At 41.0% G+C, this 19,586-nt stretch overlaps 1 protein-coding gene across 4 annotated transcripts in view; it reads left to right on the top strand.

Moving 5' to 3' along the window:
- The window catches only part of LOC111867191 (serine/threonine-protein phosphatase 4 regulatory subunit 1), a 233,129-nt gene that overhangs the window by 13,028 nt on the left and 200,515 nt on the right, over nt 1-19,586 (top strand). For all 4 annotated transcript variants that reach the window (XM_023856799.2, XM_023856794.2, XM_023856795.2 and 1 more), the window contains one exon: nt 14,794-14,902. In XM_023856799.2, the coding sequence (XP_023712567.1) occupies nt 14,794-14,902 (109 nt within the window). The remainder of the gene's footprint in view (nt 1-14,793; nt 14,903-19,586) is intronic.

Raw genomic sequence — 19,586 nt, 5'->3', positions numbered from 1 at the left:
CACTTCCCCATACACTTTCATGGCGTAGTGCTTAATTAGTTAAAGACAGGACCAACTTTACCTTCTTACCTTGGACACCAGGGAGCACGCGGTAGCGTATTTGGTTGAGGCAGTATGCTACAAGCCAGAAGTCCCGATGAGGTCATTGGATTTTTCTCAGTTGACCTAATCCTTCCGGCCGCACTATGGCCCTGGGGTGGACTCAGCCTCTTAACAGAAATGAGTAGCAGGAATATTCTTTGGGGGTAAAGGGCGGCCGGCGCGTAGGGCTGACAACCTCACCACCATCTATGAACCCATTGTCTAGATACTTTGGGACCCTCAACATCTCTCAACCCTATGGGTTTCCACGGCCTGTTACAGGGATAGCTTTACTTTACTTTGCAGACCTTGCTTCGGTTGCTTTCGGAAACTGTCGGCTGTTGTCGAGTCTCCTTGTCAGCCCCTGCGTGCGTTTGTAGCGGGATTTCTTTGGGGGATGGTGGCATACAGGACCGTGTGTTGCCAAGACAGATGCTTTCCACATTTGTTCACACTATGAACACGAAAGCAACTAATATGTGAATGTAGCATCAAGTCTGTTGAGAAAAAAAAATGTACACGAGCAGCATTTTGTCCTGTTGAAGTGCCACCAAAAATACTTAACATCAACGAGAAAAGTCACCACGTTTAAATAAAAATACTAAACTTGATAGAATCGAAATATTTGTCAGCAGTGCTGCTGTGTAGACGTGCGCTACGAACGTTTCCAGCAAAGGTGAACATTACAACACCTTCCACTGCCGTTCATGACTGCCATCTTCTTCTCCTGTTCGTGATTACTGCCAGCTGACTTGTAGCATGCAACGGCAATGTAAGCAAGTGTTCACATCACGTTGGTCTAGAAGTGGCGCTTTAGACCTGTATTCGGAAGGTGCTGGTTTCGGACCTTGGCCGGAAAATGACGATTCTGAGGTTTTTCATGCTTACCTCAGCCCCTCCAGGCGAATGTCAACATAGCACCTTAATTATAATTAGGACACGGCCGCTTCCTTCAAAATCATTTCCAGTTCATCATTAGCCATCGAAACATCCGATACTACAGACATATAGTGTCGATATTAAAAGCGTATTTAAATAACAAAAAAGCAAATGTTCTTGATATATATGGGCCTAAGGATAATCTTGGGGCTCGACGTCATGTAGTTTAATCAGTTTGCAAGTTCTCTATCAGAGTGCTTGAGTAGGCCTCTTCATGAAAGAAATACGAGTAAATCTGTCGCGTGACTAGACATGGGGTTTGGATTGATAATTGGATTTATTGAACGTTTATAACTCGTAATTACAAATAATTATAACACTGATTGCACACACACACTAATAAATCACTACTGCAATGATTAAGTCTTCTCAGTCTGCTTTTTCTTCACTAGTTGTTGCTTGGTATCGGCGTCTAACAATGCAACTCAAGATTTACTAATCACCTCCAACTTCCGACTGACTGTCAGGCCGGGTTCCGAGTTCCGCGGAACTCCGCCATATTTTACTGTCACACAACGTGTCGAGTGCCTACTCTAAGTTAACCTCNATTAGCCATCGAAACATCCGATACTACAGACATATAGTGTCGATATTAAAAGCGTATTTAAATAACAAAAAAGCAAATGTTCTTGATATATATGGGCCTAAGGATAATCTTGGGGCTCGACGTCATGTAGTTTAATCAGTTTGCAAGTTCTCTATCAGAGTGCTTGAGTAGGCCTCTTCATGAAAGAAATACGAGTAAATCTGTCGCGTGACTAGACATGGGGTTTGGATTGATAATTGGATTTATTGAACGTTTATAACTCGTAATTACAAATAATTATAACACTGATTGCACACACACACTAATAAATCACTACTGCAATGATTAAGTCTTCTCAGTCTGCTTTTTCTTCACTAGTTGTTGCTTGGTATCGGCGTCTAACAATGCAACTCAAGATTTACTAATCACCTCCAACTTCCGACTGACTGTCAGGCCGGGTTCCGAGTTCCGCGGAACTCCGCCATATTTTACTGTCACACAACGTGTCGAGTGCCTACTCTAAGTTAACATCTTCATAATATAAACAAATCTGAGAGGAAATTGACATTTGCATTTCTTTTTATGCTTCATTCTGGATGTTGAAATAATAGACCCAAAAGAATTTGTTACCAGTTCTCTGCAATTTAATCGAGCCATTTATATGAATAATTGCCAGGCGTGTACATATCGGCAGTGTTAAATTATCTGGACATGAGCTGAAAGTTACACGCTGACGTCATGACTTTATTGTAGCATAGCGTAATCATTTTGGTGTATTTGCCCCCCCCCCGCCCCTGTTGTTTAATTATCTTTGACAACCGCTAGACTTCTGGAGAATGTGTTTTGGATGCAAAATGTGTATCATTTCTCTTATTCCTTTTATTCCAAACATTTTTACACAAAAGGTGTGAAAAGGAACCCATGTAGGTCCTCGTGTAAATAGTCGACAAAATTATCCGATCCATATGAAAATCGAAAGGCTCTGCAGATCTCCATATGACGTATCCGTTATTATTGTCCGAGTTTAACCGAAATTGGACGAGGTCGACGAATCATAGTTGAATTGCCGCAGCCTCTAACAGACATCAGTACCAGGAATCTTCCTGGAGGTAAAGGGCGGTAAAAGGCTGCCAACCTCACCGCCCTCTATGAGCCGATTGTCCAAAGAAAATGTTGGAGCCTCGACGTCTCACAACGCTATGGACCTCCACGGCCTGTTACAGGGATAGCATTACTTTTTTTTTTTTTTAAGTTATTCTCCAATGCAGTTTTCATGGAAATGCTTTCAGTGGCCCGAGTTTACATGCGTTCAGGCGGTCCGCGTTGTATCAAAAGAAAGTAAGCGATTCTTCCCAGATTATTTTGTTTTTCTTTCTTTAAGCAATTTTTAGAATATCTTGTGCCTTGCAAGATTTGATTTCCTCACACGTAAGTTGCCCTGGTGTAACATATTCCATAATGTCACGTGACCGTCTTGTTGGTATTATTGCTGGCAGGAAAATAAAAATTGATGGGGTTTGCTTCAAGAGGCAAGACGTTCATACATAATTTCATGAAAATGCATCATTTGATTCAAGTTACAAGTTTGGGCATGAGTGAGCGTTTCCTTATGAAACAAAGAAAGTAGCCTAAAATAGTCTAAACGTAGTAGGGACAGTAGTAGCTACGTAATCTTACGAGTCTAGGATATCTGATAAGGTGTGTGACAGATTTGACCTTGCATGTTTCGTGGATGTCGGACCGACATTGTCAGGAATGCGGAATAGCACTGCGAGCAGCTCAACAGTTAAATGTTGTCAACATAATTCGTGATTGGACATCGACAAAACTTTTTTGCTCTAAGATCAGTATTATTATTATCTTACCGTCTCTGTTTTACAAGTAGTCGCATTTCAAAATTTTGTACTCGTTTCTTGTGTCATTTAACCAAGCTGCATGTACACACCAATATAATCTAATATTGTGTACACCACGACGTTTTTGTTTATGTAATATTCTGCTTTCTCTGTTTTGTTGTCCGTAGGCGTACATTATAAAACCTAATGCTTTCTGTTCTGTCGTTATATACGGTATCATGTAGTTACGGATAGGAAGGGCCGCGCCATAGCTCAAGCGGTTAGTCGCTGGCATCCCACCGCGGCGGCCCGGGTTCCATCCCGGATCTGGTCAAGTGGGATTTGTGGTGGACAAAGTGGCGCTGGGGCAGGTTTTCTCCGAGTACTTCGGTTTCCCCTGCCAATCTTCATTCCACCAGTTGCTCCACAATCACGCTTACCTATCATCTGGGGCTGGTACAATAGGCCAGAAGTGGCCGTCGTACAAGGGACTTGTTGACTGCTGTGGGAGGTACATTAAATCGGTATTTTCGTTATCCTCCTTCGCCGAAAGAAGTTCATAGTTCAGACTACCTCTATATAACAGCACCGCTTAGTGGTCATAGTTCTGTCAATTTTATTATCTTAGAATAAATATGATTGACGTTTCAGAACTTTACGTACCCATAGGCAGCATATGAAGTAAAACGGTAGTGTACCGCAAGGGCTGTAATATACAGGAGCGTACACAGCTATGATATTGATAACTCCAGTAATTTCTCTTTCAAATGCTAACGGCTTTATGCGTGCTTATACAGGGTGTTTCACGACTTTAGGACATAACTGCAGGAGGTGATTTCCTAGGTCTTTGTGATCAAAAAAGTTCATATAAACACGTGTCCGATTTTGGACGGTTACGGAGTTATGACCGTTTTTTCATTCCCGTAAACGCCCTCGTGTGAACCGAGATGCTTTGCTCGGTCGCATTCTGGACGCCGCTGACCACATAAGAAACAGCCAGCTGAAGCCGCTACGTGCTACCCGCGCGGTTCACAACCGAGCGGCAGCCTGTGTTGCGGCCGGCGGTGGCATTTTCAAAAAACAGCTTTAAGCACCAGTAAATTCAAATTAAAGGTAATTTCACGAACTTAGCTTTACATTCATACTTTAAAAGTATCATGTATTATGCTGGTTTATTATTTTCTTCCGTTTATTGTCAGTAATCGTTACCTTCTATTCTGAGTTTAAAACGGTCATAACTCCGTAACCGTCCAACATGTTTATATGAACTTTTTTGATCACAGAGACCTAGAAAATCACCTCCTGCAGTTATGCCCTAAAGTAGCGGCCTCCGTAGTCTAGAGGTAACGTTCCCACCTCATGACTCGTAGTACGCGGGTTCAAATACCCGGCGGAGGTCGTCGAGTTTTTAAGGGCGAAAAATTCAGGGAACAAGTCCTGCGGGAGGGACTTTAAGCCGTGGGTCCCGTGTCGTAGCTTTACGGCACGTAAAAGAACCTCATATCTCCAAAGGAGGTCACTGAGCCAAATTAACGGACGTTTCCCGCCCAACAGCAGTCTCTAATACCTCTGGTAGATGGGGGAAGCATTATAGATACCTCTCAGCTAGTAGAGCCGGTCTCGCTGGCTGGGCGGGACTGATGGTAAGCACCAGTACCGGTAGGATATATAGAGACTGCTAGAAATCATAGAGGGAAGCACAATGGACCAATACAGGTCTCAGTGCAGGGGGAAACCCACCCTCTCCAATAACTAACTTACTATGCCCTAAAGTCGTGAAACAGATGTGTTAATCATGTATATACTGTATTTGAACATAAGATGCCCTCGAACTTGAAGATAAAACCAGTTTCTCAGTGTGTATTTTAAGAAATAAATTTAGAAAGATGCGCATTCCTCTAATTCAAGGCGCACATAAATTTTTCAAGGGGAAAAAATGTGTAAGATGTGCGTCTTATATTCGAAGTAATACGCTATTATAAACAATTTATGTTATAAGTATTTTCCAAAAGTACGAACAAACAGCTCGAAAACAAGGGGAATTCGTTCAGTTTTCGTTGGCAACAATATTTGTACTATATGAGCCGCTAGTGGCGCTCCGATCACTGTCAAAGGAAAATAGCGTCACACGTCCAGAAGGTTCGACAGGACTAGCAGGACCCATTTCTTGGCCCCCTAGAACCCCGGACTTCACTGCATACAATTTGTATCTATGGGGAATGTGTGAAAGACGGGGTATACGAACCTCCGATGCCACAGTCCCTTCGAGAGGGAATTACACAGGTCGTAGCCAACGTCGATGATGAGTCAAGTTGCGGCGTGCAGGGGAAGAGTTGGAATGTCGTGTTGACGTTGACAGAGTAACTAATGAAGCCCCAATCGAGCATCTCTGTATATACTTTATGAGTTTTCGTGCAGTTTTCAAGACATTTCATGTTTGTATCTGTGACCGTTTCGAAAATACAGAAATTTATTATCACCTAAATCATTTATAACAGTCCTGTCTTGTGTGCACATTATCGACGCGTCAGGTCCAAGCATTTTCTGGAGCATGACCCCCCCAAAGACTCCCTACTTTTATGATCATCCCTCAGAATGAGGGACTGAAACATATGACTGGACATAAAACCTGCAAGTCCCCGCATCTATAGCCTCGCAACACACGCGTCGGACACAACGAAGTGGATTTTCACGGTATTTGATTTTCATTGATGTGTACTTATTTTCGAAAACTGCATAATGAGGAGCTTCATAAATTGTACTCTTCTCTAAGTATAATTAGAATGGTCAAGTCGAGGAGGAGATGGGCAGAGCATGTAGCACGAATGGGAGAGAAGATGAATGCATATAGAATATTGGTGGGAAAGCCAGAAAGAAGGGGACCACTGGGAAGACCAAGACGTAGGTGGGTGGGCAATATTGAAATGGATTTTAGAGAGATAGGGTGGGATGGTATGGATTGGATTGATCTGGAGCAGGATAGGGACCAGGGGAGGGCTCTTGTGACTGTGGTAATGAGCCTTTTGGTTCCATAAAATGCTTGGAAGTTCTTGAGTATCTGCAAAATTGGCGGCTCCTCAAGAAGGGCTTAGTTCCATGAGTGATGATGAGGGTACTTATTTTCAGCGACAGAATTAGAATTGGGGATCAGCGTTAGTCCGTGTAGCGTTAAGACTGGGCCTTATGGGCTGTAGTTTTCATTGACGACTGTCGTGAGAATAAAAATTTTCGTAAATTCTTTGTACGTTGGCAACGGAGAGTGCTCTTTCCCCGAGGGTGAAGCATTCGTTGGCCTGAAGCTGACCACTTACCTCCCATCTGTTGCCGAAGTTACTGACGTACGCCGGAAAATAAACGCGCGAGAGATGGAACAAGTGGGCAGTTATTGCATCACATAACTAGGATGAATACAGCCACTTACTGTTATGGATACTGGAATCTAAGGTGGAGGCTGCCATGAACCCAGACATGCAACTGTAGTGCATGTCGCGTAACTTCGGAACAGAGATCTTCAAAATCTGATAGTAGTTCAACTAGCCAAAATGAAATCCCTGCCTGGTTTGGAAGCCGAAAGTTACAGCAGCTCGCGCCATTGGTCCTTATCCTGAATCCAGTCCATTAACTACGTCCTTATTTCCATAACGTCCATTTTAATAGTATCTTCCCGACTGCCGTCCTCTCGGCACTACAGCTGAGGAAGAGCTTTGGCCTTGAAAAATGCCCCCATTCTTCTCTGCACTTCGGTTGTTCAGACGGTGAAGCGTCGAGTGGTAGAGTGAAGAAACGAGAAGAATATGAATGGAAGAGGTCGTGGCCCATCTTTATAACTGCTCCCTAGTATTTTCAACTGATCTTTTCTCTTCATGTCCTCTGGCCGAAATTCATAGACCTTTCTCATCTTACGCGTGCTACATTCCCTGTCATCATGCTTGGTTTGATATTTGTTGTAGAGTAAAAATTAAGCTCCTCGTTTTATGTTTCCATTGTCGTGTTTCTCTTCCTCCTTAAACAAAAACAAACTCCGTGGCTTTAGTCGGTAAGCGAACTATACCGACCGAGTGACAGCCGCTTGTCGGCGAAGTTAGTGCCAACTTCAGCGGATAAAGGGTGTCACGTGGGCAGCGCAGCGAATCCCCAAGGCCGTTAATCTCGGTTTTCTAGACCGGAGCCGCTATTTGCTTGAAATAGCTCCTCAGTTATCCCCACGGGGCTGAGTGGAGCCCGTTCCAGACCCACTTACTTATGGAGCTGAGCCCTTCTGGAGGAGCCGCCAATTCTGCAGCTACTCAAGAATTTCCCAGCATTTTATGGAACCCGAAGGTTCATTACCGTGTTCACAAGAGCCCTCCACAGGTCTCTATCCTGAGCCAGATCAATCCAATCCATGCCATCCCATCCTGTCTCTAAGATCCATTTTAATACTGTCCACCCACCTACGCCTTGGTATTCCCTGCGGTCTCTTTCCTTCTAGCTTTCCCACCAATATCCTATACGCATTCCTCGTCTCCCTGCCCTGCCCTGCCCACCTCATCCTCCTTGACTTGATCATTCTAATTATACTTGAAGAAGAGTACAAGTTATGAAGCTCCTCATTATGCGGTTTTCTCCAACCTCCTGTCACTTCATCTCTCTTCGGTCCAAATATTCTCAACACCCTGTTCTCAAACATCCTCAGTCTATGTTCCTCCCTTAATGTCAGAGACCAAGTTTCACACCCATATAGAACCACAGGCAAAATTATAGTTTTGTATATTCTAATTTTTATGTTTTTGGACAGCAGAGGAAAAGACAAAAGGTTCTGGACTGAATGGTAACAAGCATTACTCGAGTTCAATCTGCTCTTAATTTCCTCCTGAATCATGTTTCGATCTGTTATCGTTGTTCCCAAATATCTGAACTGTGCCACATTTTCAAAACATCTGTTTCCTATCTTTATATCATGATTTTGCCGTACATTTTGGTGACGAGACAGTAACATATACTGTACCCTGTACATCATTTAATTTTTTGAGATTGAACCTCTCCATATGAACTCTGTGTGTGTTGTTTGTTTGCTCACTGCCAGTCTTTCCCTAACCTTTGCCACCACCTGGTAGTGGTCAGTATCACAGTCTGCTGCCCTGAATGATCGGACATAAAGTATACTTGAGTGCCGTCTCAGAATATGGTCTATTTGAATGTGTATCTTACCATCAGGAGATGTCCAAGTAAATTTATGGATGTTGCTATGTGGGAACATTGTACTTTTGACAGTAAGATTTTTTGATGTGTCAAAGTTTACTACTCTAACTCCATTATAGGGCCGCGCTATAGCTCAAGCGGTTAGTCGCTGGCTTCCCATCGCGGCGGTCCGGATTCGATCCCGGATCTGCTCAAGTGGGATTTGTGGTGGACAGAGTGGCGCTGGGGCAGGTTTTCTCCGAGTACTTGGTTTCTCCTGCCAATCTTCATTCCACCAATTGCTCCACAATCACCCTCTCCTATCATCTGGGGCTGAAACAATAGGCCAGAAGTGGCCGCAGTACAAGGGACTTAGTCCCACCCCACTAGCAAAAAAAAAACTCCATTATTATTACTAATTCCATGCAAACTCTCATTCCCAATCGTTGGTTTGAAAGTGTCTACCATCCCTGCTTTGGCATTGAAATCTCCTAACAAAATTTTCATAATGTACTTCGGGAATTTATCGAATACATGTTCTAGTTCTTCATAAAATCTGCCTTTTCTGTCATCAATTTTATCTTCTGTTGGGACGTGAACATTCATAACGATGATATCACACCAGCGACCTCTTAGTATATACGTATATGATATCCTATCACTAACGAACTCTACCCTCCTAATTGCTGATACGATTCTCTTGTGTACGAAGAAACCTGTACATAATTCATGATTTTCATTCCCCTTTCCATAGAAAAATGTATAGTCTCCTGCTGGTGCGATGCCACCTCCATCCCATCTGACCTCCTGTACTCCCGCTAAGTCTAACTTATATTTTAAGATTTCTTCCGCCACTGCCCCGAGCGAAGCTGCCCTATACAAACTTCGTACATTCCAAGTGCCAAATCTCGTATCCATTTTCATTAGCTTTGGTCGCTTATCCAAGGAATCCGTCCAGGTCCGAGGCTTTGTGTTCATTTTCGTAACATAATTATTTTTTACGGTGAGGAGTTTTAGCCCCACGCCCAACCCCCAAGCTGGAGGACTACCCCTTGTCGGCCGTCCTTGACTGCTTATTCAATATATTCGCAGCTTCCCTCCAAAACTGGAGGGCGTCTCCTCTATTCGCAACCTGAGGACGCGCCATCTGTGGTGACAAGGGACCCACCTAACATGGGTTCCAGACCCACTACTTCTCAGAAAATGTGGTAGCGCCTGTAATCGAACCAGATACCTCTGGATCTGTAGCCAGGAACTCTGACCACTAGACCACAGAGGCGGTCTCTCTTCCACCTTAGATCAGAATATTTTTAGTACCGTCCTCAGACACGCGCGGTAAACGTTCGCCGCTTAATATGGAAGGTCAGACCTCGTGAACAACATCCACTAGGAAGACCTAGGAGAAGATGGAAGGATACTATTAAGACGAATATTAGAGAAATATTCTGTGAGTGAAAGGTGGATTGAATTGGTTAATATCGACGCCGGTACAGATGTTGAAGTATTTGGCACGTGTGTAACGCGACTGGCCCTTATTTAAGATTACCGGATTAGAATCCGTTTCTGGGACCGGCTGTTCTCCTTGTAGTTTCTTGTCCGCTGAGTGAGAGTGCGTGATAATGCATTCAATTAAATGCTTCTTCCCACCACTTGTTAGTAATTAGTACTTGTAAATCCACATAATAGGACTCAGTGTTGAATATCACTACGTGGGTTTTCTTACTCGCTTCAGAAGAATACTGGGACAGCACCTTAAAATGAAAATGTAGTGGACCAAGACTTGCCGCCTAGAATAGTAGAAAATTATAGGAGGGTTATAATTGAGAACGGGGAGCATTGTGCTACAAGCCGGAAGGTCGCCGGTTCGAGTCCCGATGAGGTGGACTTTTTCAGTTTTCAGTTTACCTAACCCTTGCAGCCGCACTGTGTACCTGGGGTCGACTCAGCCTCTAACAGAAATGAGTACCAGGAATCTTCCTGTGGTGTAAATTGCGGCCGGCCCATAAGGCTTACGACCTTACCGCCATCTGTGAAGCGACTGTTTAGAAAATGTGAGAGCCTCGACGTTTCACAACCCTCTGCTCTTCCACGCCCTGTTGCAGGATAGATTTACCTCTGTCTTATTGAATATTGCTTGTTTTATTTGCAGTACGAATGTTATGGTTGTTTTTTTCTGATAACCAGGAAATTATTTCCCCTTTTCTTTTCTTTTTTTTTTGCGCTGGGTTGTCTTCTGATGTTCAGTAATTTCGAAGAAATAAGAATAAGTTTATGCAACCAAGAGATTACGTAAAGAAGGTCTGAAAGTTCCTGACTGTGGTATATTAATACACTGATTGCATTTTTTTGGCATTACCCATTGTAATATTTATTTAAATCGACGTGTTTGGGACTGGACTACTGTTTCCGTTCTGAGGTGTAAAACCAACTCAGTTGGGCCAAGTCGGTAGAGCGAGTCCCTGTCTCTAGGCCAACTATCGATTGGACCCATCATAGTGGGCTTTATACCTGAGAATGGAGACAGTCCAGTCTCCGAAACATCATTCTAAACAAAAATAGAACGATAGATAATATCCAAAAAGTTACTAACTGAAAGATATTAGGCGATATGTCCATACTGCTTGAAACTTATATTTGGTGGAGTGGTTGCTAAGTTTTTGTGGTTTTCCTCAGTTCCTCCAGGCAAATACCGGGAGAGTATCTGGGTTAGGCCCGCACTGCTTCCTTCCAAATCCTTTCTAATTCGTCACTCGTCCTATCCTACGACGCCGTATAACCTCCATGCTGACGGCCTCGTAAAGTAGCCCACAATGAAACATCTATTCTTTCACCCGATGTAGTGTATTGATTTATCGATGTAAACTGACAACTCTACGTTTTACTTCGACGATCCTGGTTTTCCTGTATTTTACTTGGATTTTTGGCCTTATTCCAACCTGTGGCCCTCCCAGTCTTCTGGTTAAACTCTTAGCAAGTTTCAGTCTTGCTACAATCCTTTAGAGAGCCGGTATAGCGACTGGTTACGAGCTGGACGACCAAGGGGTTGGAGTTCGGGTCCCGGTGGGGGCAAAAATTTTCACGTCTCCATGTCGTCCAGACCGGTTCTGGGCCCACCCAACTTCCTATCCATTGGGTACTCGGGAATAAAGCGGCCGGGGCATGAAGCTGACCACTCACCACCTAGTGCCATGATCAAGAAAACGTGGATATATACATCCACTCCCCATACGCCTTTATGGCGTAGTGCCTAATTACTTAAGCAGAGGGACAGCTTTATCTTTACTTTCCTTTATTTTATTTGTATATTTTTTATTTTTCATGATATGCATCCGACCGAGATATTAGCGCTTTGCATTTTGTGTTATTCTAAAAGTTTACACACACAAGCCGTTTTAAGGGATTTTTTTATACAAAATATATGTTTCAGAAGCCCGCTGTCTGTATTTCTTCAGGTAAAAGGAAAGATACTTGCTTATTATGTTGAGATATTTCCTTCTACGAGAAGATGGGAATAGTCACACTCGGAAACGTGTAATTTATTTCTCTTTCCAGACACTGGAAAACATTGGAAAACCATGTATGGTGATAACCGGACCATTGTCACAAGCCCTTAGAACCATACAAAATCAGTTTGTTTTCTTCATGTATGAACATTTTCTGTTCATTGAATCTTTCATGCGCACAGACGTATATGTGAAACCTCTGTTCAAATTTCGGTTATCAACCAGTGTGCCCAAACTTACTGCTATGAACCGCGTAAGATGAAGTTTGTGGTGTGATGTTTATCTTGCATCGGGGCGTGGTTCCTTCTATTGATCCACAGAAGAGGCTGATAAATATGCTTCCCATACTCATATCTTAAAGGAGTATCTAATACCATTTGGAGATTTCATTATCACAGGAAGTAGGCAGCCATAAATGAAAATAAAGATACTATTGCTCCTAAGCTTTGGAAATAGAGGGCGTAGAGGGAGAACTCCATGAATTTTTACCGACGCCTTTGCGTAACGGTTAAAGGTTTTGATTTGTGGTGACAGTTAATGGTTGTTTATAATCATTGCATATGGTTAGGTGGATACAGCATTATCCAATGTAAGTGATGCTCAGTTCGACTTCCAATATGTAATTGATAAAACGTGTATAACATTGACGCGTACCGGAGTGGTCGTTCATTTCCCCATGTTTGATTTTGAAGACTATTCAACATAAACCTTGGTTTGAATGTATGTTGCAGTGATTAGTACTTAGAGAGAACCAACACAAAATTTTGTTTGAATATTTTTCACCCTGATATGTATTTGGAGAGTTCTTGCTGAAAAGGGTGTGGTGTCCATAATTTGTCTTCGGTTTTGGTCAGAGTTAATCGATAAGGATTGCCTAGCAGTTTCGCTCTAGACATGTATTTGATGTGCCCGATTCGAATCTCGAATGGTACACCTGTCGTAACTGAGGTACTTAGTGATTTTCACCCAGGCAGTTGTTCTGACATCAGACATATAGGCTCAGTACTCACAGTGTCATGAACCCAACTCGCTCAGGATTCGTTGAAATAACTAATCAGCCGAAGTTGGATTTGTCTTGACAGTATTTAGTGAGTCGTCCACATCAGATAAAAAAAAAGTGTCCAAAGGTTTAGGCACTGATAAGAGATACAGAGAGGCACACATGACTGCACATAAAGGCATTCTTTATTGCTTTGTAAAGAACTTCCAAAAGTTTGAAATTATAGAGCCCATTAAGTTTCAGGAGTTTAATTTGAAACATTGTGAATATCAGCGAAGTACAATGGAAAATAATGTCTGACTCTGGAAAGTGTGAGTGGTTCTGCAGCAGTACGATAGGTGTCTGCAATAGAAGGGAAGAGACTGTTGGTGTCTCCTGGTCTCTCTTTTGTTGCTGAATAAACTGCAAATTACTTGTCCAAAGTAGTAGTTGTCTTTTATAATTTAAGGATTTTTTTTTGAGTCGGAAATGCATTTAAATATTATGTAATATGATTTGGTAGCATACAGCAACCAGTATAAAGGTAGAAATGTTTGACGTATTGTGGTGTGTGACTTTGGAGATTTATCAAGATTACAGTCTTCAGAGATGTTACACTGCATAAGATGGTAGAGAGGTAGCAGTGATTTAGAAGTATATGCTGCCTGCATCTTCTAATTTTAAGAAGTTAATCTGATATATGCAATTCTGATGGCCTCACTATTTAATATGAGAATGGCACTGGGACAGATTTTCTTGGCGTGCTTCAGTTTCTCCAGTAAAGTCTCATTCCACCAACTGTTCCACATTAATTAATCATCGTATCATCGACACTGTATGGCCTTGATACTGACACCATTAATAAAAAACGGATTAAAAAGAATGTAATAAGTAGGAAGTTAAAAGAAGTTATTGAAGGAAAGATAGAGGGGCGGATAGAAGTGACCAGAAGACATAAGAAGATGCTGGATGACCTTGGGGACAGAAGAGGATACTTTCATTTGAAGGAGAAATTTCTAGATCGCATCAAGTGGAGGAACTGTTTTAGAAGAGACTGTGGACCTGTCGTCTTGACAGATTACTGATGAATGAATGAAGTAGGAAGTCTTAAACCAAGACGTTTTTGGGAGCTTGTATATGGATCCCATCCAGTGCATTTTTTATTGGTTACAATCTAGTTGTACACCAAAATGTTATCCCACATTCCCTAACTTGATTCTTCCGTAGTTATCGACCGCCTCTGTGGTCTAGTGGTCAGAGGTCCTGGGTTATATTCCTGGCGCTACCAGATTTTCTGAGAATAAATGGGTCTGGAACGGGGTCCACTCAGCCTCGTGAGGATAATTGAGGAGCTACTTGAATAGAAAAGTAGCGGCTCCGGTCAAGAAAACTTAAATTAATGGCCGTGGGGAACCGTTGCGCTGACCACGCGACACCCTCTATCCGCTAAAGTTGGCACTAACTTCGCCAATAAGCGGCGGTGCTCGGTCGGTTAAGGTCGGTTAAGGTCGGTTGCGGACTACAGGCCACGGAGTTTTTTCCATAGTTATCTGATGTGCAGAAAAATTATGGCTTGTGAATGTAAGAAGATAGTCTTTGGTGTAAGCAATGTCAGAAAATCAGGGAGAGCGGCTTGAAAGACAGAGAAATAAACTCTGTGTAGTGGTGATAGAGCTCTGTATATTGATAATGAACCAAGGAGGAAGCAGGTCCATCTCTTGAAATGTGTGTTACCACAGTTGTCTGATCTTTGTACTGTTTCCTTTTCAGCTGTGCACGGGATGTCAGATTCTGAAGTAAGAACAGGCAATAAAGATGACTTCCTGCCACCTTTGGTACGACTAGAGAAATGTTCACAGTCTATTAGCTTCTTTGATCGGTAAGTACTTTTCAGCACTTCTGATCAAAATATCACTGTAAGCAGCCACTTTTTGTTTTGCTGATGATATGCCCTTTCTTTTTAAAATGTATTCGTGCAATTTTATTAATTTTTCGGTCAAGCCTAATTTCAAACTGGATAAGTTGAAGTGGCATGTTCGAGTGTTTTATGTATATAGATCTTTAAGCCTTCATGGCAGTGAAGTCTTCATGAACAATCAGCTGTATTAATGTGGAGTTGGTGTCAAGCATTTCAGGGACTCTCATCATCAGAGGTTGATGTGATAAGTGTTGTATACAAAGCTGTGCTCCATCCCAGCCTCAACCACATGGGAATGTGGGGGGACTCAGGTGGTCAGTGTCACTGCATGGTGAACGGTTGGTCATTAGAATTCATGGTCGTTATGATATTTTAAGCCGAGCGGTCTAAGGCGTCAGTCGCTCGGAAGCCGGGATCGTGGGTTCGAATTCCACTCTGGGCATGGATGTCTGTGTGTGTTTTTCTGTGTCTGTCTACAGGTAGAGGCCTTGCGACGAGCTGATCACTCGCCCAAGGAGTCCTACCATATGTGTAAGATCTAGAAAAACCGAAATGAACGGAGTTCATGGAGGTAGGCCTAGGGCCACTGGGGCTGTAGTGCCGCGGGGGGGTGGATGATATCTTAAAGTTCTAGTATCGTTTTAATATATTTGTGGCCGCTATGGTGAACAGCTTAGAAGAAAACTCACATGTCTGTTAAAGTTGTTTGGGTTCAGCTGACTCAGTGTCTTCCTTGACAGAGTGATCCTATAGCTTGTCATACTTGCCAGTGCCATGTTTTCCTGAAGTTTAGTTGAAGTTTTGTTCCTCCATTGCTGACTCTTATATCTGTGGCTGTCCATTCCACTTGCTTTTAGCTGCAACTCAATAAGCTATTTGTGTTTATAGTGAGAATGTGCAACAGAATCTTCTCATAGGCTTATTTTGTGAAATTTGGGGTTACATGCAACAGGGTGAGTTGTATGGGAACACGGAGAAAGGTAATGCCTCCCATTTTCTCTTCCATGTGAATAATATACAGTAAAACTTGGTTATAGCAACATCGGTTTCTGCGACACCTTGTCTATTGCGTCAAATATTCAATGGTACGAACTAATTCCTCATAAAGCAACTGTTTTTATACCTTGCTTAGTACGACATGCACAAATGCATCAACCTCGTATGTAACGTCATTTTCATTCCTGAATTTTTCTGATATGGACATTGAACGTAATTTAGAAAGTGTGTATTGGGCAAGTAACAGGAAACAGATGAAGATAACTGATTACTGTACTCGTATCTAGGTACAGTAAGGCACAACAATTGATGTAATCTACTGTAATTTGGTGAGTAGGCCTACCTTTAATATACAGTATTAGTGCGGTGTGTATTGTCAGTGAAAAGCGCTGTAATATGTCTTTGATATTACACATTTGGGCAATTCCACGTTAATGTTACGTTAGTCTGTACTTAACTATGTATTTCACTAAAAAATGCAACGTTTTAACTCGGTTTTTGGTACATTTTTACGTGACTAACATAAGGCTACTGTGGAAGTGCCCATTTCGGTTACAATGACATTCGTTTATAACGACACTATTTTTAGGTCCCTTTGATGACGTTATAACCAAGTTCTACTGTATATTGAAAAAGAGCATTTTCCTTGAACTGCATTACGAAATTTCATAAAATTCTCAACGTAATGACTTGTCATGTATTCACTTAAACCAGCATCAGGTAGTTTCATGAGTACAATCTCAATTGAACTATGCATCTTGTTAATGGAACTGTATTTTCACCATTGTCTTGACTTCATCATCTGACAGGAAGTAATGCTGATAGTGATGGGTGTGGTAATGGTGATCGTGATACAGGGGACAGTGGTTATGGTAGTCACCAGTGACTCAGTCAGTGCAATCAGAAACTCAGTCCCGTGTCTTTACACTGCCATTTTCAAGGCTATAATTCAGAGACCTGTAGTAGCACAACTATGAAACTTCATGTAAAATGCAGGAAAATGTAATTGAATGGATGCAGTTCTAACTGCTATGTGGGTCTTACTTTACAGCATGCTCTCATACAGTGAGAAACTTCTGTGTTAAATTGAAGCCTGCATTTTGCAGAGGCTTATTAGATGCTGAGTCTTGAAGTATGAGAACTTTATTTTGATATATTTTCTATTTAGTCAATTTTATGGATTAGTGTACAGAAACTGTCAGAACTTGTTATCCCTATGTACTGTAACTTTATTTAATTAACGATATCTTCGTGACACAGGTCATTGTTTTAAGCATTGCGCTTGTTAAAGTATGTGTGTTAGTGTTCAAGGGCAATAATCCATTTCCAAAATATCTTCCCATTGCAACTGAATTTTAACAAATCTCAGATTATAAGACCATCATCATGTTTCTGATTCTAACATGAAATATTTTTATACACTATATGGATCCACGTTACTAAACTATGTCTGTAGAAAAAATTCACATGCTTAGCCCAGTTGGTTCATTAGTTACAAGCTTCAAAGGGGAAACCAGGTATAGGTTTGGTAGGCCGCCAGTTATTTTACATCCTACAAAAGTAAGGTCTCAACATTTTTTAAGGCTGTGTTACTGCACAAAATATCAGAAAACTGCATTAAGTTGTAGTGATATCACTTTCACCTTAGAAGATTGTGTAATCACCATGTTGATATTATTTAAAATAGGAAATCTGATTAATAGTGTTATATTTTAGCGTCCTGTTGCACTGATTCACGTTCATGATGTGTATTTGTACCAACCGTCTTACAGCGCACGTAATTTCACCTTTCTCTTCACTGCATGTTTCGGCACTAATGTGCCATCTTCAGGTGTGGTTTTGTTTACATCAAACCATGGCACTGTATGCCATCATGTCTCCTTTATAAAATGATTAAAATGTATAATAATAAAGTTTATATATAAAAACTTTTCAAGATTTATCATCTATATGTCGCACTTCAAATTCGCGAGTTACGTCAATCCTCTCCTATGGGAGTACTCTTCCTATATTCTTGTGTATATCTGCAACGTGAAAATGTTACTAATTAATACCACATTCCGACTTCTATCTGTTACATATGGTTTTACAATGTTTAATACTCACTGTGTCCTGTGTTGTGTCCTTGCGTTGTGTTGCTGGATATGTGTGTGTGCTGTCTTCATATTGATTGAGTTATGATGTTGTGGGATGTTATGTTGTTCTGTGTAAATAGTGTGTAATTCGTGAAATATTGGGTTATATATTTCTTTATTTATGTTGTTCATATGTGTGTTTTCCCTTGTTGTTCTGTATATATGATAGTTTTCTAATGTGTTTAAATATTGTCCTTTCTTATTCGTTGCTATGATATCCATAGTATTTTCTATTGTACCATATGCATGTCCTGTGTTTAATATGTCTTCTGAGTATCCTGTATTGCTGTTATTGTGTCTTAGGTCGTGTATGTGTTCTTTGTCTCTGGTATTAAATTTCCTCCCAGTTTGTCCTATATATTCCATGGGGCAATCTACTATATTATACTATACTATACTATATATGCCACTATTGTTATATTTATTTATTCGTGGTCTTGATTTTAATATGTGTTGTAAATTGTTCTTAGTTCTAAATGCTATTTTCAATTTTGTGTCTCGAAATATTTTTGTTATATTTCTTGTGTCTTTTCCTATATATGTAAATGTTGCCCATTTCGTTTTTGTTTTTTGTTCTTCTGAATTCTCTGTAATGTTCTGCTTTTTTGTAATGTTTCGTTTTCTGTTGTGTAGTTAGTTTTGTAATTATATCTGTATCGTACTTATTATTTATGAGTATGTTATTCATAGTAGCTGTCTCATTATCTTTTGCTATTCTGGTAATGGGGTAGCTATTTACGCGATCTATGAGGTATTTAATACCAGCTATCTTGTGGATGACATGAGTCACTTGGTATTATTATGTCTGTTGCTGTGTGTTTGCGGTGGATTGAAAATTGCAAACTTTCTATTCCTCTATATATTCCTTGTGGAAAGCAAATGGAAAAACTACCACATTATCACCTTTCCTGGATAGTCTCTTTCCAAAAACAGAAGATCACTTTAAGTGGAGGAACTGTTTTGGAAGAGACTGAGATTGGAAGAGATTACTGATGAATGAATGAATATATTCCTATGTCTAGGAAATTTATAGATTTATGGTTCTCTTTCTCCTTTGTGAAATGTATCGTTGGTTGCAGTGTATTAAATTCTATAATCATATCGCCAATCTGCAATTTTCAATCCACCACAAACACACAGCAACAGACATAATAATACCAAGTGACTCATGTCACCCACAAGAACACAAGATATCTGGTATTAAATACCTCATAGATCGAGTAAATAGCTAACCCATTACCAGAATAGCAAAAGATAATGAGATAGCTACTATGAATAACATACTCATAAATAATAAGTACAACACAGATATAATTACAAAACTAACTACACATAACAGAAAACAAAACATTGCAAAAAAGCAGAACATTACAGAGAATTCAGAAGAACAAAAAACAAAAACGAAATGGGCAACATTTACATATATAGGAAAAGAAACACGAAATATAACAAAAATATTTCGAGACACAAAATTGAAAATAGCATTTAGAACTAAGAACAATTTACAACACATA

The sequence above is a fragment of the Cryptotermes secundus genome, unplaced genomic scaffold, assembly GCF_002891405.2.
Source record: "Cryptotermes secundus unplaced genomic scaffold, Csec_1.0 scaffold518, whole genome shotgun sequence".
Taxonomy (NCBI): domain Eukaryota; kingdom Metazoa; phylum Arthropoda; class Insecta; order Blattodea; family Kalotermitidae; genus Cryptotermes; species Cryptotermes secundus.
The sequence above is the reverse complement of the archived record's forward strand: the minus strand, read 5'-3'. Positions and strand labels throughout refer to the sequence as shown.